The 23302-nt window shown below is 42.3% G+C and overlaps 4 protein-coding genes across 8 annotated transcripts; 1 reads left to right on the top strand and 3 right to left on the bottom strand.

Moving 5' to 3' along the window:
* On the top strand, positions 1-5766 carry yod1 (YOD1 deubiquitinase). Of its 4 annotated transcripts, none has more exons than XM_076024874.1 (4): positions 1-155; positions 2934-3146; positions 3914-5048; positions 5120-5766. In XM_076024874.1, exons 1-3 carry the CDS (start codon positions 131-133, stop codon positions 4609-4611), a joined length of 936 nt encoding a protein of 311 aa, XP_075880989.1. In that variant the 5' UTR covers positions 1-130; the 3' UTR covers positions 4612-5048; positions 5120-5766. The 4 variants fall into 4 exon arrangements, with proteins under 4 accessions (XP_075880989.1, XP_075880988.1, XP_075880987.1 ...); XM_076024873.1 differs by having other exon boundaries at positions 3914-5062; XM_076024872.1 differs by having other exon boundaries at positions 3914-5066.
* A 1410-nt stretch (positions 5767-7176) lies between these two features.
* Positions 7177-15330, bottom strand: gls2b (glutaminase 2b (liver, mitochondrial)). The gene is made up of 18 exons (XM_076024877.1): positions 15140-15330; positions 14557-14662; positions 14334-14455; positions 12902-13031; positions 12614-12693; positions 12178-12341; positions 11722-11780; positions 10915-10947; positions 10767-10825; positions 10582-10648; positions 9952-10002; positions 9669-9845; positions 9429-9560; positions 9036-9128; positions 8882-8943; positions 8696-8772; positions 8121-8184; positions 7177-7578 (listed from the first exon to the last, which is right to left on the bottom strand). Exons 1-18 carry the CDS (start codon positions 15298-15300, stop codon positions 7422-7424), a joined length of 1794 nt encoding a protein of 597 aa, XP_075880992.1. The 5' UTR covers positions 15301-15330; the 3' UTR covers positions 7177-7421.
* A 1362-nt stretch (positions 15331-16692) lies between these two features.
* Positions 16693-19564, bottom strand: rdh5 (retinol dehydrogenase 5 (11-cis/9-cis)). 2 transcript variants are annotated; one of them, XM_076024870.1, is made up of 6 exons: positions 19429-19564; positions 18476-18542; positions 18056-18378; positions 17544-17802; positions 17184-17347; positions 16693-16932 (listed from the first exon to the last, which is right to left on the bottom strand). In XM_076024870.1, exons 2-6 carry the CDS (start codon positions 18505-18507, stop codon positions 16712-16714), a joined length of 999 nt encoding a protein of 332 aa, XP_075880985.1. In that variant the 5' UTR covers positions 18508-18542; positions 19429-19564; the 3' UTR covers positions 16693-16711. The 2 variants fall into 2 exon arrangements, with proteins under 2 accessions (XP_075880985.1, XP_075880984.1); XM_076024869.1 differs by lacking the exon at positions 19429-19564 and having other exon boundaries at positions 18476-19069.
* A 1150-nt stretch (positions 19565-20714) lies between these two features.
* On the bottom strand, positions 20715-23026 carry bloc1s1 (biogenesis of lysosomal organelles complex-1, subunit 1). Its single transcript, XM_076024876.1, has 4 exons — positions 22736-23026; positions 22176-22248; positions 21883-22015; positions 20715-21337 (listed from the first exon to the last, which is right to left on the bottom strand). The coding sequence occupies exons 1-4, from the start codon at positions 22794-22796 to the stop codon at positions 21227-21229; spliced, it is 378 nt and encodes a 125-aa protein (XP_075880991.1). The 5' UTR covers positions 22797-23026; the 3' UTR covers positions 20715-21226.
* Positions 23027-23302: the final 276 nt, after the last annotated feature.

Below are 23302 nucleotides of genomic sequence, written 5' to 3'. Positions count from 1 at the left end.
GTCTATGTTAATCCTAATTGTTGATGATGTGTATTTTTTTTAATTGAGCGTGTACCTTTTTTTTCCTCCCTCGATCTATTTAGTGTTTTTGTGTGTCAGAATTGTACCAAAGCGATTTTATTTTTTCAAAATGTGGCCCAGATTCTCTTCTGCAGGTAAAACAGGTGATAAAATATTAATAATGAGAAATTTGAATAACTATTTGCTGTATTTATTAAGTAGACCATGGGTTGTAGCCTGCATACAGGTAAGGTCTTATGGGAAATTTACTGCAACCAAAAATTCTGATGTAATTTGATCAATTTTCTGACATTGACATCTAAAATGCTGACCTTAACTTGGACACAGAATGTGCGTGAGCTTCATCCATGTCACTCATTTGCCAGATCGACGTTAACGTTCTTCACGCTGACCAATTTATGTATTCCAGACTTTACGGTAAAATATTGAATCGTGTAAGCGAATTGTTGCAGGACACGCCTCCTACAATGTGAATATATAGACATATGTTATTAAATGCATTTAATCGGGGAGTGCGCGGTAAATTTAAGTGTGCGAGTGCGTGTGAGTGCAACCAGCTTGTTCTCTTTCTGGAATGTCACAATTTGATCCCCCCCCCCCCCCCCCCCCCCAATCCCTCGAGACCCTGAATATAAAATACTCGCTGATAGAAAACAGAGGAACAGATGGATATAAGGGGCACAAGTGGAAGAGCGTCCTTTTTAATGTGCGTATCGCTGACGCCGTATTGCAGCGGTCAGACAGGAAGAAGAATTCAGAGCTGAAACAGTCTGCAATCAAATTTTGAGATTTATGAATTTGGCATTATTTGACACGCAGAGTCATGATTTAATGTGTGTCATGTTTGCGAACTAGGTTTTGTTCTTAAACAGAAATAATGTTTTTTATAACTTTAATAGTAAATTCATACAGAAATTGTATCTTCTTCTCATTATTATTACTATTATTATTGAAAGTAACATTGGTCGACGGAACTGATGTGCCTCAAAGTTATACATTAAAACACGTTGAGATTAAGAACATTGACAAAAACATATCACGGTAGTCCTATCATACTACTACTCTGCTGTTTTTAAAGAGCGGGTTAAATCCAACTCACAGTTATCATGTTCACTGGTGTTAAAATGGAGCCAGAAGGAAATAAATCAGATGACCCTAAAAAGTAAGGGTTTTTTTATATTTATATATTTATTATATTTATAACGCCGTATCATTGGCGGGACTTGGTCGATTCACTATGACGCATGCGCAGACGCATCCCCAGCGCACATCAGACCAACCAGCTCGCTGCCTACATTTCTATAGCTTTGGTAACCACCAGTCACTGGATGTTTATTTTTTGAAACAGGGCCGCAGTCAACAGCAGGTAAAAACAGCAAGCAAATCTCCTTGTCATACTCTGTGCCGTGCTCTGTTGCGCGCAGTCGCGGAAGTTTAGAAGTTTGGGACCTTGTTTTTGAGTTGTGTCGAACGGAAATCGGTAGTAAAGCCCGGCAAGCTAGCGCCAAGTCAGTGGGCAGATTACCGTGCTAAAGTTAGCTGACGGTGCAGCGCTAGCCGCCGTTGACATTTGTCGGGAGTCCGCGTCAAACTTGGCTTGTTTATCCCGCGTATCTTCGCCGTTCGAATGAAGCGAACTTGGGTGTTTGTTCAGGTATTTGACCGCCGAAGACTCGCCGTTCTGCATTCCATTTGCTCGGCACAGCACTTGCGCGCTAGCCAGTTGTGTAATTTTACTCTGGCTTTAACTCATCAACGGAAATTGACAGGACAAAGAAAACCAAAACAAAGCGAAGCCGCTGCCGTTTATTTGACTGCTGCCGCGGCCGCTGTTCGTCAGCACTTTGATTGTTACACGGCGTCATGTGGCCAGGCTTTGCTGCCGTGGGATCCTGTTCTTTTGCGATTTTGAAAACAAAAACGGGTCTTTATTTCGCGCGTGCCGAGCTCCGATACAACCAGACCCCGGTGCTAATTACCATCCCTGTAATGAGTTGTGACGAAACCCTGTTTGGGTTTCAAGACGTGCTTTAGCATTTAATGCAACTTAACAACTCTCCCACACGGCTTCAACAACACTTATCGCTTACATTTCCAAGGCTGCTTCTCGCTTACTAAACTTACGCTGTTCAGTAATTCTTGTCACTTGTTTCGTGAATCGTGGTGGCGGTGCACTGGTCCTGTGTGTCTAATGCTCCGCAGTTCTCTCACTGTTTATATATAAAAAAATATATATATATATGTTTTTTTTTGTTTTTGTTTTTGTTTTTTGTACAAGCTAAAGTTTTGTTTTGAATTATACAAAATGTCTTTTGACTGTTAGGACTTTATGGCACTGTTTATGCTGATAACTCAGGGGAAAATTAGTCAAAATTTGACTGTTTCATAACATTGTATTGACTTTATGAAACAGGCTTTCACATAGACATCAGTCTGATTTCTGTAATACCAGTCTTCAGGGTTCCCCCCCCAACACACACACACACACACACACACACACACACACACACACACACACACACACACACACACTCTCTCTGGATGATGGGGCGCAGGTGCCTGATCCAGCCATGTTGGGGCAAAAAGACAGGGAACGCTCTGGACGAGTCAATAGGTTGTCATAGAACCCGCACGGAAACAAATAAACCTCTACTCTCACACTTCCAACACTTGAGTTACCAGTTAGGCTATCCTGCGTTTTTCTTGGATGATGGCAGAATGTCAAAGTATTTATCATCTGTGCCAACGTGAAACGAACCCATGTTGGCATAAATAGAATCGCAGGCTCCAGGCAGAAAGGTCCAGTTTGGAATCAAACGTGTAACGTTAGCCGCAACGAGCCGACGGCACACAAAAAACACACATTGATCGCAGATGTAACTTGATAATTCGTTGTTGTTGTTTTTTTGCAGGCAAGATGTTGCAGCTTCGCTGTAAGACCAAAAATGGGAGCCACATAATGCAGGGCCTGACTCACCAGTCCTGCGTGCAGGAGCTGAAGAAGAAGGTGGAGGAGCTGACCGGAATCCCCTGCGATGTGCAGAAAATTATGGTCGGCTATCCGCCTTCCAGTCTGGACCTCCGGAATGGGGACGCACACCTCAAAGACTATCCCATCAAGTCCGGTATGTTGTCAGGCATCACGCATGGCGCAGTTACAATGTATTAGGCCGTATTAGGCGTCTTTCAGAATTACCAACCTCATATCCATGTTGATACATATTAATATGAAATATTGAATTATCGTAATGTATGCATATTCAGAAAAATAGAAAGTATATTTAGATAGTATATAAGCCAAACTGATATTGTTTAGATTGGAGATTGGCAGAAGCTGTTTTATAAGGTGTCACTACCCTCTTGTCCATTCATGAAACATTTAAATAAGGCGTTCAATTAAGATGTGTAAATGTTTCATGGAAAGTCCTTGTTTTTCCCTAGCTGTGCTTTGCAGGAGAGAGTCTCTCTCTGTCTAGCGCGCACTGGTTGGGTCACATCTTGTTGAGAAGAGAAGGGTCGGGTTGCTACATGTGTGTGTATGTATATAAGATCAGCGTAGTCAGCATAAGGGCTCAATCCTTGTTTTTATTATTCAAAATGCATGTTTGCACCTGAAGGTAAAACTTTTTTCTTTTTTAATTATGTAAAATGCTTTCAAAAGAAACAAATGACTCAACTGCTTACAGAGGTCATGGTGTGATGGATTGTGTGGGTAAACCAAGACGTGTTAGTTTTTCATTCATGAAGGCTCAGAAGGCTTTGGCAGACATTTCAAAAAAGACCCTAAACCTTTTTTCCCTGTCAAGTGAATTAGATTGCTGGCCAAATCAAATCATTTTGGTATCTAATATTCAACGCTAAAAGCTGCCTGCCTGTGTTGCCCTGTCGACAGGCGACACGCTCATCGTGGAGGAGGAGAAAAGCAAACCGAAGCCTCAGGACCCCCCGGCCGTGACCAAAGTGCCGCGCCTGGACGCCTCGCCCGTGCTGGCGCGCCGAGTCGTCCCGGCCGACAACTCCTGCCTCTTCACCAGCGTCTACTACGTGGTGGAGGGCGGCGTCTACGACCAGGCCTGCGCGCCCGACATGCGCAGCCTCATCGCGCAGATCGTGTCGGGCGACCCCGCCGCCTACTCGGAGGCCGTGCTGGGCAAGACCAACGGCGAGTACTGCTCGTGGATCAAGCGCAGCGACACCTGGGGGGGCGCCATCGAGCTGTCCATCCTCTCCAAGTTCTACCACTGCGAGATCTGCGTGGTGGACACGCAGACGGTGCGCGTGGACCGCTTCGGCGAGGACGCCGGCTACCACAACCGCGTGCTGCTCATCTACGACGGCATCCACTACGACCCGCTGCAGAAGGAGGCGCCCGGCGCCGACGCGCCGCCCCAGACTGTCTTCTCCACCTCGGACGACGTCATCCTGGCCCAGGCGCTGGAGCTGGCGGACGACGCCCGGCGCAAGCGGCAGTTCACGGACGTTAACCGCTTCTCGCTGCGCTGCATGGTGTGCCAGACCGGCCTGGTGGGACAGAAGGAGGCACGCAAGCACGCCAAGGAGACGGGCCACACCAACTTTGGCGAAGTGTGAGTGGGCGTTTTCTTTTGGTTTTGTTTGTTTTGTTTTTAGTTCTCGTCCTCCCCCCCCCCCCCCCCCCCCCCCACCGCCCACTCACCAGTGCAAACCACCACCCACCGACCCCTCATGTCTGGCACCGTTTGGTCCGTCTGTCACTCTGCTTCTGTGATCCTCTACCTCACGTTGTCTGGCGGCATTTCGGGGGGGGGGGACTCCCCAACACCAATTCAAGCATCGTTTTCAGTCGACCCGGCTCGGCGTCCGGCTCGCTTCGATAGGTCAAAATGATATATGCAAACACTTCTTAGACAAGTGGAGAGTTTTGCCTCGGCCCGGCTCGGATGGATAACTCGCCGCAGAGCTGGTGCGTCTGTCACTTCCTCCAAGCTGGCAACACTGAAGTGTGTGTGTGTGTGTGTGTGTGTGTGTGTGTGTGTGTGTGTGTGTGTGTGTGTGTGTGTGTGTGTGTGTGTGTGTGTGTGTGTGTGTGTGTGTGTGTGTGTGTGTGTGTGTGTGTAAGCACTCTGGTAAGAATTAAGAACGGCCACTAAGAATCCTTTGCTCTCTTTGAGGTCATACTTTTTCACTGTTGTCTTAAACGCAGCACACAAACGTTGACTGTTAATCATCATGTTGTTTATTTATGGAACACGTTTTTGTTTTTTTTTGGTCCTTTTTTTCTTTTGTTTTTTAAAGCTGAAAAAAGTGTCGTTTTCGTCTGACTGAGGGACCCTACCTAAGCTGAAAGTCTGGCGACATGAGTACTATATCGTTGCGCGAGCATTATTTTTTCTTTTTTAACTATCAGGGTTTTAGGTTGAGGTGGAGAATATTGAGATGTGACATGTTGCCAAGTTAAGGTCCAAAAGCAGCCGACTTTTCTTTTTTATTCGTTTGAGAGGTCGACACAAACAATCGATGGTGCTGAAAAAAAAAAAACATTTTTTCAACGCGTGTAGCTGTTTGCTTGATTATATTATATATATCACGAACGCGAGTTTGTCAGGAGTGTGGTTTTTAATTCTAGCATGTTTCTTTAAATTGTCGTCCTGCTGTAAGGATTTTCTTTCTCTCTTCTTCTTTTTTTTATCGGTGGCTTCAGGTTTTGCAGAAACACCTTGGGTATTTTCCTTGATCAGTGCTTTTCATGATTTTCAAACACACACACACACAAAAAAAAATCCCAGCTAGAAGAAGGTGGTGTGTTGACTTGAAATCTGCAATGATTGTAAGACTTGCTGTACAGTACGCAACTCCTGTCGAAGTCCACCTTACCTGCCGTTTCCTCAGCTGATCAATTCTGGACTTTGAACAATTTAGCATTTTCAGCTCACAACCACCGAGTCAGGGGGCCTGTGAACCACAGAGGACATCCCTGTTGCTCTAATGTTCGGTGCATGCCGACAGAAGCGGACAGGCCGCTGTGTGGTTCCGAGAAGAAATTGGGAATATTGTTGCATTTACTTCCTCCTGGAATATGTTCACCTTCTCGGAATCCCACATTATCTCGTCCGGTGTTCTGCTGAACTTTCTTCAACTGCGACTCCTTTGAGACCGCAGTCCCTGGACCGCCGCTGGCGACATCTGTATACGCAGTGTTGCTTCAGTCTTGAAGCATGCAACCTTTTACAATGGAGAGGATTGTAGAAACATTTTTGCCCCCAAACGTTGGAACTCAGTTTATTGATTTTCTCTCATGTAGAACACAGTGTTAGGAATTGAAAGGTCTGAACGGACATTCACACTTTGCTGTTGCCTCAAGTCTGAGAATGGAGAACGTTTTGGCCTCCAAGCTTCTTTTTTTTTTTCGGATTAAGGCAACATTTTTAACTGTTTTTGTTTGATTGTGAATATTTTTTGGTTTTGTTTTCCTTTTCTGTCACTTAAGCTAGTTTATTTTCATCATGCATTAATAGGCTCGCCTAACAGTGAAACTATGAAACAGCTTTATCGTATTTTGTGTTTACCAAGTTCTCATGACTAAAATGACATAAACCATGAATGTTGCACACGCCACGCTACAAAACAACTGGATTTACTTGATTTTTTTCTCAGTGTTGTCACAAATAAAGGTTAAAGCTGACTTTGTCTGTTACTTTTTTTTTTTCTTTTCTTTTTTTGGTTATGTTATTTACTGTTTTTTTCCCCCCCACAGTAGCACTGATAAAAATCTGTTTTGTTTTACTAAAAAGACAAAGAAGCCCCAATCGTATCTTCCAAGACCATCACGTCTGGTTTTAATTAGATAAGTGATGTATGTATTTAATTTAGTCAAATATTTGCCTCCATCTAGTGGCATATTGCCAGCATCGATGGAGCAAAATTCATCCAAACAAAAAACAGAGTAGCTACCCCATTAGGGTCTCCACCTGGTTACGCAGGCGGCTGGATCCCGACTGAAACTAAAGTTTATCCACAATGAGATCTGTATAATTTTCTCCTTGTTAACACTCTTATCAGTGACAAATTGCATTTTCATAAGTGTGTTGAATCTGTTCTTCACACCTGGTGGAGGCTTCAGAGAGTGATAGCAATTTGCAAATACAATAAAAAAAAAAAAGAAAATTTGCAAGAGCATTTTTTTTTTTTAAATTAGAAAACGTCATTTTTACTTTTGGATACTTCAGTACAAATAATGTATTGAATAATTTAAGTGACATATGTGTACACATACAAATCACAAGTCAAAACAGCGCTGAATTATCAAATAAAATGAAGAGTGGGAGTCGAACGAGCCGCCTCTTCTTGGTGAGCTGAGCCAAATGATGTTGGCTCACAAATAGGGAGCGCAGTTCTCACCACTGATCTCTGGGAAGGAAGAATCATGCTATGACCTCGATGGTGTCCAGCTGTGGAGAGTGCTCCTCCGCATTGTGCTGTGCTTTTCCAGGGCTGTAAACCTGCTGGTAGTCTTTCAGTAGTTTCACCACGTCGTCGTGCTCAAACTGCAAGGCATCATCCACCGGCAGGTTGCCCCATCTGCACAGGAGTGAGGAACACACAGAGCAAAATGACACACTGGTAGGGGGTGATTGTAGTCCTGGACAATACGGATCAAAACATGAAACGACGAGGAATGTGATTGGCGAGATGTGAAAGTGAAATGATTTTTAGCATCCAAATAATATTCCATTACTTTAAAGCAGTGGTTCTCAAACCCCAGACGTGACTCTGCAGGCCCCCCCCCCCAAGGGGGGGCACGCCACCCACTTTGAGAAACGCTGCTTTAAAGCAATGCAGCACATACTTGCAACACAATAACTCACATTACAGTCTGGTAGCCGGGTATATGTAAAATGTATTTACAATTAATTGCAGGTTATAAATGTACACATCTGATTGTATCTACAGTAATCCCGCTGCAATGTGGAACCCTTGTTAAAAAAAACAAAATAAAACAGGATTTTTACACATTTGAATAACAAATATAATCTCAGTCAAACACAAATCATCAAGTAATCGAGACTCAGCAAAAGAGGTTTGACAAACAGTAATATATCAGTGACACTAACAAATCTTACCTGTCTTTCACAAATGGATCAAGATTGCAGCTTTCTGTCAGGAATCTCACGACCTGAGCGTGACCTGAGAGCAGATAGAAAAAGACTGTCTGTACCCTCGTTCCTCATGCAAAAGCCTCATAAAAACAAGTGTTACATAGTTTCTCATTAAATACTGCAATGTTTTACATCATTTTACACCGTACTACTGGACCAGCTCATGATAGTCGCAAATGCTGCGACTACCGTGGAGGGCAATTCACGGGCCAGCTGGTGCTCTGTTGGAGAGTGCGGCCTGATTCATTAACCACAAGCATCTGTTTCATTTGAGCCAAAGGTAAAGTGCATCTCTTTAGTTAATCACAAAAGCAGGCAAAGTGAAAAAAATAATAATAATTTGCTTTAAATACTGCTGTGTGTCTGTTGAAACAAATCACTGCGCAAATCTTAATGACTTCATTTTGAATATAGTGCATAGGCATATAAGGAAAGTGGGAGTTTTGGGACTGAAATGGCCATGAATTACAGCATCCATGGAAAAGGAGGGTTTTTTTTTTTTCTTTCGCACACAGACAAAATGGTCATACGGCGCTCACCCTCTGCTGCAGCGATATGCAGTGCTGATCGAGAGTCATAATCCTTCAGGCCCATGTCCATGGATGAGAGAGCAAACCTGAACAGGCAGAAAAAAAAGTTAATCATCGAGGATTAAAAAAGAAAATGTCACGATTGGCCAGTACATTATCAGTCATATTGATAGATAGATAGATCTGCTAAAACACCTTCTCAGCGCAGACACGTCTCCACTGTAAGCAGCAAACATCAAGCTGAAAATGGATTTGTCCTGCAAAGGGGGGGGGGGATTTTGAAAAGGCATGTCTGTTATTTTGTCGCTCTTGCAGACAAGGTGGACAGACAGTGCAAAATGCAACAAACCCGCTCGTCTCTCTCCTGCCTGCGAGGGTCCTGCTTCTTCACAAAGTGCCTCAAATTGTCGTAATTGTGGAAATTGAAGAGCGACACAAGCTTCTGTAGAGGGTATTACACACAACATTGGTTGGTAAGAACGACACAAAAAATGTGTGACTTGTCATCATTTGGACTACAATATGAAAATCTAAAAGTTGTTTTTCTTAGTTTTGTTTTACAAATTTTGTAAAGTTGTCCGCTGAACTGGAGTATTTATCCTCCCCTTGTATGTTTTTCCCCACATAGCAACACGGCCGAGCAACTTTCATTTCACTGCAAGTTTCGCTACCCAACGTTTCTGCACACCAACAACCTTCAACCTTCCTTTGTTCACATTCACATTTAAAAGAGAATCCTCGCCTCGCAGAACTGTATCCCCCTGACGCTGTTCCCAACTTTGTCCAGCGGCGGCGACCAACACATCACTCCCATGACGTTAGGGACCACCAGCAGTATGGCACCGGACACCCCGGATTTGGCTGGCAGTCCTACCTAGTAGAGAGCAGCAGGGGGCGTGTGAGACTGTCGAAAAGCAAAACTTGTACTGATGAGTGGATGAGGAGTGGCGTGGCTGACGCCTCCTTCTTGTGTCTCGCTCACATGGAAAGCCATCTGGCCAGAGAAGTCGTACATTCCGCAGGAGTACATGAGACTCAGCGTGTTGCGCACCGCCTCCGAGCTCAGGATGCGCTCACCCGTGATTGGACAGATCCCCCCGTTGGCAAGGGTGGCAGCCATGATACTGCCCGACTCGCAGTTGACCTCTATGGAACAGAGCTGAAACCAGAGGAGTCACGGTTAGTCCCGTATTCTACTCGTTCTGTAAAAAAGTGGTATTGGTGCATCCCTCATGACGACAACGACTAACGGCTGAGCAGTTCACCTGGAAGTAGAAGTCCAGGGCGTCGATCATGTCGGCTTCAGGAGGGAAACACTGATGACAGAAAACAGGACAGTCACGATGAGGCCATTTAGCGCCAAGACGAACATCAGTTTGATACGTTCAACTCTCATAGACAAGCGACAGCCAAGACAAATGAGAATCCTTTCAAACAATAAACCTTAATGTCGGTGAATGGCCAAATGCTCCTTCAGTTTTAGAACTTTAAGGTGAAACATCTTCAGACACGGTCCACTTTGTTTTCTAAAAGTGTTTAAATACATGGCACTGTGACAGTTGTATACCCATCTTGTATGGTTATAGGATAAGTGGAAAACCAATTTTGAAATTATTCAGGGATTAAATTAACAATAATAATAATAATAATAATAATAATAATAATAATTAAAAAAAAAAGATACGGCCATTTAAACCTGAGTAAAAAAAAAAAAAGCCTCAAAAGTCTCACTTGAAAAGCTCAAGTCAGACTTATTTTCAGGACGTCTTGAGCAAATCATCAGCGTGACTTTAACATTTAGTGTTAAAACTTTAGTTTAGTGTTCAAACTTCAACTGAAACAGATCCAACAGAAAAAACGGTTCGCAAAAGCAGCTTCTCAGTGTGGTCACCGACCTTCTTTTCTTTCATGTAGTAGCCGATGGCAAAATTTCTGTCGCCAGTTTCTTTTTCTGACTGGAACCTACGACAGAGAGGCATTCAGGGCCATTACACACGCATTCGCATTGCAACAGTGCAACGAGCAAGGTGTTGGCTCTGTCTCCTTTGTCTCACACGGATGTTTTTGACAGCACACTCACGTGGCGTTGCTGAAGCCCACATACTCTTTGCCTGCCATGTTTTTCAGAAACTCCATTACCTTGAGGAACAGAAGCAATAAATGATTTACCAGACAGTTTTGCCACAGTCTTATATTCATGTTGAGGAAACAGACTGGAGTGAACTTACATAATCAAACTTCTCGGCCATTTTGGAACGAGGCTGAAAAAAAATATGGTGAGTCAAAATTCAGATCAGAAGTCACATTCAGGACATTTTTGCATTCATGAACACTTAGAGACGGTTCAACAGTTCGGCAAATTTGCCTCTAGTCATTAACTGTTTAGCCAAGTTCAGTGCCTCACTAACAGAAAGCAACAACGACATGAACCCCCAACTACATGAACCATGTGATCTGTGACAACTGGACTTTTAGGGAAGTTTGCTGGGGATGAAACAAACCTTAAACACATGCATCCTCTCACGCAAGCCTTAAATAGGGCTTTTGCCTCTGTTAGCAGGTGGCACTCCACACCTAATTAGGTCAGGCTGAGTGATATACATCATAACCGAGATCAAGTTAACCTAACGGACCAGGGCAGGTGCCAAATAGCCCAAAGAAGTTTGTATCTTTAGCCTGTCGACACTGTCTGGAGCGAAGTCAGACACAGTTCAACAGGTGTTCAACAGATTACACACACATATCTTCATTATATGTTCATTTCCAGGTTATAAAAGACGCCTGATGCTCAGCGACCGTTTGTTCCAGACACCTTTGTTCCTCTCGTGAGGTTAAATTAATTCAATTAAAATTGAATTAATTCTTCTTCTTTCATCAGCCAGAGTTCAGAGGCATCCTTTCACTCACACTGCAGAGACATAAAACCCTCCACTACAAAGGAAAGAACATTTCCTGTATCACTTAATTTCCATCTAGATATGGATTTGTGAATGCGTCTATTATCTTGTTATCAGTCAGCAGCCTATTGGTTTTACCTTGATAAGAGAGGTGACTACTATGGCTCCTGCATTCACCATGGGGTTGTGGGGCTTCTCTGTGAGCGAGGACAGTGAGAGACAGTGTTGTTGCATTCATGCTAAATAGTAAAGTTGTAAAAGTAAAGTCTTGAAATTTTGATTTTAAAATATGATAACTGAATAAAATCTGCATAAACACACTTTTATAATCAAGTCAGGCCTTAGCGGCGGAAATGGTTTGAGAAATATCCAACTTTTGCACCTTTGGTAGAAGCCCTGAAGACTGTTTGCTCATTTAGCAATGATGCTAGCACTCATGCAGATATAAAAGTAAAAGAGCAACTAGCCTTTAGCAACGGGTAACAGAGTTGAAATGATGTATTTCGGCCAAGATTGTCAGGAGGTGTTTGAAGCAAAACAAATCAGGGCTGTTTTGACATGATCTACAAGTAAACATAAGAAGACTTTCCACACCTTCGTCATCCAGTGACAGCATGTTGAACCTCAGTCCGCTGGGCTCCTTGCCGACGTAGCGGTGAACGTTCTCCGTCCCTGCCTCATGGACGGCGATGGCGTACTGCAGGGGCTTCACGCAGGACTGCAGGCAGAACGGCTGCTTGGTGTCACCCACCGAGTGCCTGGAGAAAGATGGCAAAAAAGGTCATCATCACCATCATCATCATCATCATCGTCGTCACCTTCATCACCATCATCATCATCGTCACCATCATCATCATCATCATCATTGTCGTCATCATCATCATCATCATCATCATCATCATCATCATCATCATCCAGAATTCAGCCGTAGCCCAGAGAAGTATGTCTGCTAAATGCTGCTGCATAAGAAAACGGAAAGCCACCGGAGGGCTAAAACTATTTTTGGCAAACGTGGATCAACTCATCTTACCGTTGGCCGTCCACCGTGCACAGAGACACACCCCAAAGTTCAGGATTGAATTTGGCCAGCTGAGGAATGTAGTCTGCAACCTGATGACAGTAATGGGAGGAACATGTTGTTACTGTTGTTGTTGTTGTTTTCCATTCATCATCAGAAATAGTATGCAAAGCAATCCAGCATATGGCACCCAGTTAACCACAATGCGATAAATGTGATGCAGTGTAAAATAATGCACCCTTTTAGCTCCCTGGGTTCTGCTTCACTCAAGGCATCAGGGACAAAAGAACAGACGCTCACCTTTCCATCGCTGCTTTTTTCCACTGCATCGTATATCTTGTTTATTTTCTTTACAAACACATCAAACTCAGGGATGATGAATTTCCTCCTGAAGGCCTGAATCAGCAGCACAATGTTCCCGCCGACACACCTGGAGAAAGACGATTTTTATAGAGGCGCTATCAGGATCGCTCGTCTGAAAGGAAATCAATTTCTTGTTGCACAGAATTTTTTTTATTATTTTATCTGAAAGATATGCAGGTTTACTTTGTAACTTTCTTCTCACTAGCAGAACAACACTAATTGCTGCCGACTAAACTGAACACACTTTGATGCAATGTGTATCTGTTTACAGTTAATCTATAGTATAGTATAATTTACAGTGCTTACAGTTAATTAGATGAAAGCATGACGGATCTTTATTGTCTTGCCTATTTAAGTCATTCTTCAGGCTAAAAGCATGAGGTAGTCTGGAATGGCAAACTGTAATTCTACCAAATCTAGACAGTTATTGGAAATAAAGAATTTATTTTTGCACATGTGGATTTTTTTTGTGGCTCTTTACCATGCACTTGGAATTATTAAATGACCAAAAGGTAACTAAGTGACCAAAGTTACTCCTGTACAGAGTTTTGGTTGTGTCGGTTACGTAACAAAGTATTAATAGCGTGTGCGTGCGTGTGCGTGTGTGCGTGCGTGTCTGTGTGTGTGTGTGCTTTCAGTCTGACCAACAGGACTTTGACAAGCAAAGTTCACAGGAGCTGACACAAGCAACACGACACTCCCTGGCACGCTGCCAGCTTTGGAAAGGACAGTTTTACTAAAGCTCCGCCAAACGCAGCATCACTTTTAACAGAAGACACGGCTATCAGGATTTTGCTGTGTCTCAATCTAGAGAGACTGTGATAAGCTCTGATGAGCACTCAGGGAGCAGAGTCCTCTTTCAGGTCTGATAATAACCAACTCACGGCGCTATGGTGTTTACTAGCAACTGAGCGGCATGTGTCACTTTAGTTTATGGTTGCACTTTTATGACATTTTTGTTTTTGCAGTAACAAATCTATTATCTTACTAATAGCTGAGGTTATAAAGTAAAATTTGCTCACTTGCCTCACAAACTTCTGATATATAATTAATGTGCTTGTCAGGTTAAAAAAAAAAATGTTATGCTAGGCAAATAAAATGATGATAACAAGTGACTTTTTAAAAGAAAATGATGCCCCTGTTTATAATAATAATAATAAAAACGGTTCACGAATTCAATCACAATTTTTTTTAGAGTCAACAAATGATTTCTTTCATTCACTGAGTTATCAGTGCAACTGCAATGCAACAACAACGTGTTTATATTATCTATGTCTCAACTAAAGCTCTAACAACAGAGAGTCAAATCACAGCCTGTCACTGCACTTATTTTACAAACGATATGAGTCCGTCACCTCCACCGTTGTACCTGTGGAAGAGCTCTCTGTCCATCATCATCTCTCCAACAGATTCTCTACTCGCCTGCCGAAATTTGTCCATACAGTGTTTCAGGCGAGGGTCAGACGGGTGAAGGCCAGTTTTCTTGAGGGCCTTGAGAACAAGAGGAGCAAATACATATCAAAGTCACGAACGCACTGAGAGATAAATGCGACAGTAAACACCGCATGGACATACATGGAACGGATACTTACTGATATAAAGTGTGAAAAAGGGACCTGCTCTTTCCCCTCTGTGATGGCGTAGAATAGCATGTCTTCCACTCCAGAGCTGAGGTTCCAGACCTTTGACTGGACATTCCTGTGGTGAAAAGACAGTCACAAAAACCTCAAATGGTTGTTTACAGTGACTAAAATAGCAACAAAAAAAAAAAAAGAATCCACAAATTAATGACAAAAAAAAGAGTACTAAATATTTGTTTAAAATCGTTTAACATGCCACATTGATGCATGAATTGATGTGAAAGTCAATGGCAGTTTAAACTTTTAATAAGAATTAAATTAATTTATTATTAATTAACACAGTTGGTATAATTATAGTTAGCTAAACATTCTTTCCAGGCAAATGCACACAACAGATGACAGCTTTGCGGAGATATACGTTGTGGTTTTGTGTGTGTGTGTGTGTGTGTGTGTGTGTGTGTGTGTGTGTGTGTGTGTGTGTGTGTGTTTAAATGCATACAAGGCTATAAATAACTGGATCGTACATTGTTGGTCGTTCCGGACAGGCTTTAAACCTACATTGGTTCTATCGTTTTCCACGTCATTGACAACTCACGTTTTCAGATGGGAATGTCTCGTCTCGGCCGACGAGGGTGATTTCGTGCTCAGACAGCATGCCGTTTGGATGATGGAGACTCTCCTTGCGGCGTCACAACTTTTAAAAACGACCTGTGCCGACTTGGAGACGCGCAGGACTCTCAGCAGACTGCAGTTCATGGCTGTGGGGTGAAGCAGCCGACGGACAGATCCCGGTCTCGTATTTCAGACACGTTTTCGTCCAAGGTTACTAACTTTTTTGGCGTATGCTGCCTTCGCGTGTCACGGCGAATGTCGTTGTTTTCGCCACTTTTACTCTCGTGGTCCGTTGTAAAAGCAAACAGATGGGTTGTGCTTAAGTAGCTTGCAAGCTAACTAGCACATTGCGGACGCCAGGTATCAAAAATAAAACTTCTTCGAAAATAATGCTTTGGTAAAGACTGGAAATATTTGAACTATGGAGGTACAGGACTAATATTAAGAAAATACGTGATGTCCTTGAATGCACCAGGTGATCCGACAGGTCCACCGCCTGTGTCACAGCTGTTCACCAACTGGACTAGACTGATAGAGACCACGACCAATCAGGAAATAGAAACCTGTTGATCCGCTAGGACTATGGTGCCTAAAAATAATCTGGACGAATAAATAATGTTGCCTTTTCTTCTTTGTTTTGTTTTGTTTTTTCTAAAGGTCAACAACAATTTTCAAAGTTTCAAAGAAAGAACTTTACATTTGTCACCGTGCCAGCTTGGAAAAGCCTTGGACCAATTGTGCAACTTGGTGGCCGACCAGGCCCCCAGTTGCTATGGTCACTCACCACCAACTTCGGTACATTCAGTCACTTGCAACACAGATCAATATGACAGCTGATAGGAAATGTACCTAAATGCATCTGCCAATAATTTGCACAGCTCTTGTAAAAGATGAGACATTTAAACAATGTGGCCTTATCAACAGCCTTGGTATGTAGAGTTAAGCTAAAGGGTTTTGAGTGCTAACATCGTCACTTTTTTTCCCCTTTTTTTTGTTTACATAGTCACAATCTGTGTGGTTAGTTATATAATTTGACTCATTCAAAACTATATTGACACAAACCACACTTATCGTTAATCATCTTTCGGGAGCTTCCAACTCTGGTGTAAAACATTTCAGTTGACCTTTAAGGACATAGAGTATTGGAAATCATGTGTTACAATGTGACAAGAGTGTTTATTTTAAGGCATTTGTTACTTTTGCGTCCGTTGGTCTTCAGGGTCTAACATGGTTATAAAAACGTATATGAAAGCCTTCATGTGAGCGAGTTCAAACTCATAGCTACAAAACTCAAAGGCACAACTTACAGGGGAAAAAAATGACAGTGAATCACAAAATACAATGAGATTGTTTTCTTTCGAGTTGACTGACAACTTAATCTGGGGCAAAATTCTTCACATGTAAATTATATCACAGCAAAAACAGATCTGTGCCTACGCTGTTTGGCATGGATGGGTGTTTTAAAAGGCAGGGAGAGAATTGCAGCATGTGCAGCATAAGACAGATACCGTGGCGCTGGTCAACATCAAGTGCATGTCAACAAGTCCCGAAGAGGCTACACACTCTTGGAGGGGCGGGGCAAAACCAGCCGGAGTCCGATATCAACCACGCAGGAGGGCATGTAGGAGAGCGGGATCCACAGGAGCTTGGCGTCCCACCCGGCACTGTACCTGGCGCGCGGGTAAGCCGCCGTCAGGGCGTGCTCCATGCAGTTGGTCACCTTGCTGAGGTCGGAGTCGCATATGGCGCTCATGATCAAACGCTGCACCTTGATGTCTGGAAGTTGAGAGGATTGTCAGGGATCAAATATACTTGGCCTTACATCGCCCTGAAATACTAGGTTCCTTGTTGATGAAATATGTATAGTTAGATTTCACCATGTGCTAAGTTTATGTATTTATCTCACTTTCTATGGAGAAAAAAAAAATCAGTATTTTTAGGAAAACAAAAGGAAAATCAAAGCAATTTAACCTGCATTTCTGTTGGCAGGGTAAAAGACTAAAAACTAATATTTGTACTTCACTTACACTTATCAAGATATTTGTCCCCATAGCTGGCTTGCACCTCGGGGCTGAGCTGGTTCCACAGGCGATGCAGCTCCCTCTCGAGGGGATCCAGGCTCGTCACCGCCGTCTTAAAAAAGCCCGGCTCAATGATGCACACGTTGATTCCAAAATAGTTGATGTCTCTCCTTTAAAAGTAAAAGTTGAATGGTGTCACACTCGCTCGTAAGACAATAGTTGCCCTTATTTTGCCATCCTTTTAATACTTGAACATTTTAGGTATTGATTGCATTATTCCTATTACTAAAAGTAAAGATGGAAAAAGTGGATTTTGCTTTGCCGTGATACTCCCATATCTGATTTGCAGGAGATGGAAAATCTTACCGGAGGCAGTCGGAGAAAGACTCCACGGCAAACTTGGAGATGCAGTAGCCGCCGCCATTGGCGGCCACCCTGCCCAGCACCGACGCCACATTGACAATGCGGCCCTGGGCCTTCTTAATGAGCGGCAGGAAGGTCACGGTCATGCCGATCACTCCGTTCATGTTGACCTTTAGCGTGCTGTGGAAATCCTCCACCTTCATCCACTCTGAGGGGCCCATGGGTAATGAGCGCCCGGCGTTGTTCACGATACCCCAGAGTCCTGCGCAAGTAGGAGGCTAAATCAGACGAAGCTTGGACCATAATGCTTCACATTGAATTATAAGACTTCAGTCACAGATCTGCGCCTATGCTGGTTGGAAATAAGGTATGAGGTGTGGCCGGAAATCGTAAAGTGCATGTCAACAAAGTCCTAGAGAAGTTACACTCTCCTATTTTTCCAGATAGATTCACTAAGGTATCTGCCACTTTGGAATTAACAATAGAAATAAATGCGACACCGCAAGACATCTCACCCTTTTCCCCAACCTCTTTCTTCGTCCACTCCATGGCTTTCTGAATGCTGTCCTGGTTGGTCACATCCAGCAGGACAGTCTTCAGATAAGGACCCGCTAACCTCTTCAGGTCATCGGCTCCCTTTTCCGTCAGGCAGCCGGCCAGCACGCGGAAACCTTTGCGATCGAGCTTCTTGCACAGCAGGTTCCCGAAACCCGAGTCGCAGCCCGTCACGAAGACGTACTTGTCGGTGATGTTCTCGATCTCCAGGCTGTCCCTGTACAGCCACACCACGAACCACAGCACAACGGCCGTGGCAGCGATGTACACCCAGGCGTTTTCACTGCAGGGGGAGACGGAGTGAAACGGCAGGTTTAAGATGCACACCTGTGAGGTAGCACTCCAAACCAAGCGTGTTTCATTTCCTTTGTGTTTCTTACCCCAGAAGGTCGTAGACAAACTGTCCATCCATGCTGCTTCCAGTGGTAGGACTGAGATTTTGGTAACCTGCTTGCCGAAAAAACATGTTGAGCAAACTTGACTCTGCGTTGACATGGAACACTGCCAAATCTGATTCATCAGGAATGTAAGAAACTTATTGCAGTAAATACACACGCACACGCACACGCACACACACACACACACACACACACAATGGCCAAATCCATGCACTCAATTTCACAATGTGTTAGGTCTTATTGAAGTATTGTCTTGATTATTGAACCTTTACACAAACTTGTGGAACACAATGGGAATGTTCACACAGGGTCTTAGCTGCGGCACTTGTAAAACAGAAGCGCTATGGGCACATAAGAAAAATGTGGATAATGCTCTTACGGAGGAAAAGAAAGGCATTTGTGAAGGAAAGAGCACGGCTGTGTTGTTTGGGAGCAGAATTTGAATGCGTGTGACCAAGCTGCTTAAGATGCTCAGTGCTAAGTACCATGTACGTTTCTGGGGTTTGATGAATACCAAAATAAGAAATCTTTGATAAAGTTTTTTCAGTCAATTTTATTTACATAACCTATGGATTAAAAAATAAAATCTTATAGACCACTGCTGTTACTCCTGCTGTAAAAATGTTCTTTAAAAAGGAAACTTGTAGGTTTTAAATAACAGGTTCAAAACTTTATCTTAGATTTAAAACGCTGGTATGACCAAGACATATATCAATACATCCTAATATCCATAATGTTACAATTGTCAGGGTAAAGTAATTCTTAATTTGCTATTTCTTAAAATATACAAAACCTTTTGTTTGTAGCATTTGCAACAGGTGCTTTATTATTAGTGTTGAAGAGGATAAGTAGTTACGGTATATGTCAAACAGTTAAGGAAAATTCTGAAATTATCAAAATAAATAAATAGATAAATAGATAGATATTACCCTTACCTTTTCCTCTTGGCTCTCCTGAGTCGTCTCCACTCACTTTCCCTTTCTGGCTGCTGGTCTGTCTTAACTCTCAAGGCTGCTCTGTGAGGGGCTTTATCCTTCTGGTTTATCCCTTTAGACAAGAAAGCGATATGTAATCCCCAATCCGCAGCCACTTGGTTTGTTGCAATTATAAAATACGCACAGAACCTCCCGTGGGGGCCTAAGGGAACAAATACCTTTAATTTGTGTTCAGGTGCAATGAGTGATTTCAAATAAATGACAATTTACTTTCAGGCATTTTCTACCTCTCTAACTCTAACTTTTTTTGGCTGCATGGGGTTTTCGAAGGGAAACGTGCACAAAGGGCTCCTTATGCAATAAGAGTGTTAAAACAAACCTATAATAATCCCACATGTTAAAGCCTAGTGCACCTCTCAAAATCACATGTATATAATCTCATTGGCTCGCAGGCTGATTACTGATCCATTGTATTTGTTTGTATATAACCATATATAAATGCTTGGGAGCTCAAACTGATGACATAGTAAGGAACATGGATAGTCCACTGTATTTGAGTTTAATCTATGTAGGTATTTTAAATGCGACTTACTTGGCAATTGTAATCTACATTAACAGCCTAAACTTTATAGACAGTTGTGCCACAACATAGATTCCAGGTGAAATCTATATTGCATATTAAACTGGAAATGCAGAAACCAAGACGTCTTTTTAATCAAAGTTCCATTCCTCCGGTACTTTAACAGAGAACTGATGGATTAGAGTCAACAAACAGTTCTTTGTTCTGGTTTTCTATTAATACACAGTCAATTGAAGGAGTAATCTGTTACCAAACACACCTGCAATGCGACTGCACTCAGCAGCCTTCGGAATTGTGACATAACTTATTTTCACGTCACACGTTCCACAAATTGTTTTGCACACTTGCTGGGTTAGCCTTCAAGGCTTTCATCAATGGAAGTCTGTACAACATTTTTCTTCTTTTTTAATTTAAAACATCATTTTTATAAAGGCGTGCATAGTTCGTGCAAACTCACTCACATGCAACCACTCCAACCCAAAGCACACCCACATTGCGGTTAATATGCATAATATGCAACATTTGTATCTATTAAAATGTTTAATATGAGTTAGTGATATATTTCCAGTTTGGATTAATGAAGTCAATGGACAAAAAGCAATCAATGACCAGGAATGTCTCTGAGATGGAAAACAAGCAATGTCCTGCTGCATAACAATTGCCGTACAACAATTTTAATCAGAGAAAAATAAATTCACAAACAGGACACTTTTTGTTTACATTTTTAATTTTTGTAAATTAAATAACAGTAATAATTTATACTGACAGATTTTTCTGGACATGTTCTCAAATAAAAAAAACTGATTTTTTTGTTCAAGTTTTCTCTTTCATCATTCCTCTTTAATAGTTGAAGTATCTCCTCCTTCACACTATTAGGAAATATCTACTATGAGAAGGCCCACACACCACAATAACGTGTTTTCTCAGTGCATTTCAAGCAGGTCAACTATCGTGCATATTTTGTCTTAACGTATAAACTATATAATGCACAACTGCAAGATATCCCACTTTCTTGAAACTCAATATAAAATATAAATGCATATCAAGTGAAGCTGAGAAATGATCCTTTAAGCAGTGGTGCCGATGGGCTGTCAGTATTTGTCCAAACAGCGTAACATCAACAAAAAAATGTTAGTCCAGTCGTCTTCTTTGCAGATGAGAGTGAATTTCCTCATCATTCCAATGTTTTAACAAGAAATCCAAGATCCATGATCGAGTTCATGTGGAAGAAGATTGAAGTGGACCCTTGTGCACATACTCCAGAGCTGTGGCAATAGTCCTCATGTCCATCTCAATACTGCGGGCCCAGTTCTCCACATCACCAATTTCCTGTTTTTTTCAAAGTGAGAATAGGAGTAAAAATTGCATCACCAAACACTACAATGTCCATCTAAACTTTCAGATACTCTGGCAAAAACTCATCTTTCCCTGAAACCAGAAGATAATAAAACTGGGTAACTGTTTGGAGAGGAACTCATTAATAAATTGCTTTCACTCCCACCATCCCCCAATCCACTCAGACTTGTAATCCCCAAAAAACTAATCTGCTTCCACGTCACTAATGTAATAGCCAGACAAAGGCAGCTTTTGATGTAAATGTGTGACCAAAAAGAAACAAAAGATCTACAAAGGCATCACAAAAAATACAGAAAAAAGGTTGCAAAAATACAAAAACCCTAACCCAACCTATAAATCATAAACTACAACATTCACTTTTTGTCTAACTTTAAGAGTGTAATAGTGTTTGTTACAGTATTTACAAAAACCTATAGAGCTTTTCAATTACATCCTGCACCAAGGAACTTAAAAGCATTCATGTAAATGCATTTATATTATAATACTGTATACAAGAAAAATCAATACTTTTTGCATACCTTGAGAGCCTGATTGAAACCCTCCACCATGCTGATCCACTGAGCAGTTTGTTTGGAGAACTGGCTCGCCTGAACTTGGAGAGTCTTCACCTCGTGGTCCAGTTTACGTTGATTTACATACGCTTGTGCAACACTTTAAGAAAAACAAATAAACAAACAAAATTTTTTTACCACCACAAATTATGAACAAATTTATTAACGCTCAATATAAGAACATGTTTTTGTTTTAATGCTGCTTGTCTTAATCAACGTTCACACACAATTTGTAACGAACGATGTTAAGAATCTCATACCCAACATTGAGGTGGTCCACCAGGGCTTCCGTCAGACAGGTGGCAGCAGAGATGGCGTCACGTCTCCGTCTTTCTGTACAGAGGAGAAAAAAAGGTGTGGGTCAAGACAAGACAGCTCTGGTGTCATGCCGAATTCCGCATGTCTGCCGAGATGCGCATGCACTTCGCGGGAGCGTGTACACGGCCGTGCTCCTCTGAAGCTTCGTAGGGCCTCGGCAACAAAGAGAAATCACAGACATCGTTGAACACAATATCGTTGCATTTCTCTGTCTATTACTTGACATTTATCACACTGTCACAACATTTAATATTTAGCAATACTTCGCTGAGCAACAGTGTCGTTTGCCCTACCGAGAAATTAATGCGCCATTTTCTACACCAACGGAGTGACAGTGACAAACTATGAGAATAAGTGACAAACTATGAGAATAATAATAAGTGGTGTATTAAAATCTCGGCAGGCATTCAGAACTGGGGAACGACACCCCGGAACAGAACGAGCGCATTAGCTTTGTTTTTAGCTTCTGTTAGCGCGACAGCTATCGTTTACGTTTACTTACCTTGCAGCTCCTTTCGTTCATTTTGTTTCACCTGGTGCTCTTTTAGCAAACGAGACAGCATCTTTACTTGCTTAATCAAGTTTTAAAAAAATGACCCACTTGATTTATATGTAGAGCATAGTTTATGCAGAACGAGAGATTGAAAGACGCTTACAGCGGACCAACGGAACTACTAGTGTCACGAGACATGCGCGTGACGTTTGCGCAAAAGGGCGTGGTCAGAATCGGACATTTATAAGCGCAGCATTTTTGATGTGGTTATTACACAAAATAATATTGAATGTATGCACGCTGTATTGCATGTAAACACAACTGCAGAGATCTCTACATGCATAAAATTTCCGTTTGGAGGATGTCATCTTAAACGTCACGCCCTGCTCTGTCTTCAAAATAAAACATAAACGCGTAAAGAAAACCAGGGCACCCTTTGAACTGTTTGAAAAGCCACGCGGTGCCTCCCTTTGAAATATAACACTTTAAACGCTTCCCTCTTCAATCTTAAGGGATATCTAACCGACCTGACTTTTTTCGAGCTCAATCTGCAAATGCTTAAGTTCCATCACGTAT

This window comes from Nelusetta ayraudi, unplaced genomic scaffold (assembly GCF_046127955.1).
Source record: "Nelusetta ayraudi isolate G7.1 ecotype Tasmania unplaced genomic scaffold, CSIRO-AGI_Nayr_v1 ptg000017l, whole genome shotgun sequence".
NCBI lineage: Eukaryota > Metazoa > Chordata > Actinopteri > Tetraodontiformes > Monacanthidae > Nelusetta > Nelusetta ayraudi.
This window is presented reverse-complemented; position numbering and strand designations above follow the sequence as displayed.

Bases quoted from the DNA above. Each gene is read 5' to 3' on its own strand.
- yod1 (XM_076024874.1), top strand. From the start codon at position 131: ATGTGGCCCAGATTCTCTTCTGCAG. The intron at 156-2,933 runs GTAAAACAGGTG...GTTTTTTTGCAG, and splicing joins GCCCAGATTCTCTTCTGCAG to GCAAGATGTTGCAGCTTCGC. The intron at 3,147-3,913 runs GTATGTTGTCAG...CCCTGTCGACAG, and splicing joins AGACTATCCCATCAAGTCCG to GCGACACGCTCATCGTGGAG.
- gls2b (XM_076024877.1), bottom strand. From the start codon at position 15,300: ATGAACTGCAGTCTGCTGAGAGTCCTGCGCGTCTCCAAGTCGGCACAG. The intron at 12,342-12,613 runs GTAAGATGAGTT...ATCTTTCTCCAG, and splicing joins TGCACGGTGGACGGCCAACG to GCACTCGGTGGGTGACACCA. The intron at 9,129-9,428 runs GCGAGGATTCTC...TACCCTCTACAG, and splicing joins GGGGGATACAGTTCTGCGAG to AAGCTTGTGTCGCTCTTCAA.
- rdh5 (XM_076024869.1), bottom strand. From the start codon at position 18,561: ATGTTTTTTCGGCAAGCAGGTTACCAAAATCTCAGTCCTACCACTGGA. The intron at 17,803-18,055 runs GTGAGATGTCTT...CTACTTGCGCAG, and splicing joins GAAAGAGGTTGGGGAAAAGG to GACTCTGGGGTATCGTGAAC. The intron at 17,348-17,543 runs GTAAGATTTTCC...TTACTTTTAAAG, and splicing joins TCTTTCTCCGACTGCCTCCG to GAGAGACATCAACTATTTTG.
- bloc1s1 (XM_076024876.1), bottom strand. From the start codon at position 22,796: ATGCTGTCTCGTTTGCTAAAAGAGCACCAGGTGAAACAAAATGAACGA. The intron at 22,016-22,175 runs GTATGAGATTCT...TTTTTCTTAAAG, and splicing joins GTGGACCACCTCAATGTTGG to TGTTGCACAAGCGTATGTAA. The intron at 21,338-21,882 runs GTATGCAAAAAG...TGAAAAAAACAG, and splicing joins GTTTCAATCAGGCTCTCAAG to GAAATTGGTGATGTGGAGAA.